General features: G+C 57.4%; 1 protein-coding gene across 1 annotated transcript in view; it reads left to right on the top strand.

Annotated features, from left to right (window-relative positions):
* EMH_0050590 (uncharacterized protein) overlaps window positions 1–502 on the top strand; it is a gene marked incomplete at both ends in the record, with an annotated part of 8,151 nt that overhangs the window by 1,831 nt on the left and 5,818 nt on the right. Inside the window, one exon of the mRNA XM_038022021.1 lies at window positions 366–500. Coding sequence (XP_037877875.1) covers window positions 366–500 — 135 coding nt within the window. The remainder of the gene's footprint in view (window positions 1–365; window positions 501–502) is intronic.

Below are 502 nucleotides of genomic sequence, written 5' to 3' on the forward strand. Positions count from 1 at the left end.
CTTGTTGCTGCAGTTGCAGTTGCTGCTGCTGCTGCTGCTGCTGCAGTTCGTGTTGCTGCTGTGGTTCTAGCTGCTGCTGCTGCACCTGGTGTTGCTTCTTCTGCTGCGTCTGCACGTGTTTTAGTTACTGTAGTTGCTGCTGCTGTTGCTGCTGCTGCTGCTGCTGCTGCTGCTGCTGCTTGAGCTCTGGGGCAGCTAGCATCCTCGATCGGTTGCAGCAGCAACAGCAGCAGCAGCAGCAGCAGCAGCAGCAACAGCAACAACAACAGCAACAACAGCAGCAACAACAATAGCAGCAGCAGCAGCAGCAGCAGCAGCAGCAGCAGCAGCAGCAAGTTGTGTGTTTGCTGCTGCATCTGCTGCAGTTGATCGTGTGCGTTACGACGACGAGACAGACTCTGAAGAGGAAGCAGCAGCAGCAGCAGCAGCAGGAGGAGGAGCAGCAGCAGCAGCAGGAGGAGCAGCAGCAGCAGGTTTTCTGGCAGCAGCAGCAGCAGACGCA

The sequence above is a fragment of the Eimeria mitis genome, genomic scaffold (assembly GCF_000499745.2).
Source record: "Eimeria mitis Houghton genomic scaffold, Emh_scaff2226, whole genome shotgun sequence".
NCBI lineage: Eukaryota > Apicomplexa > Conoidasida > Eucoccidiorida > Eimeriidae > Eimeria > Eimeria mitis.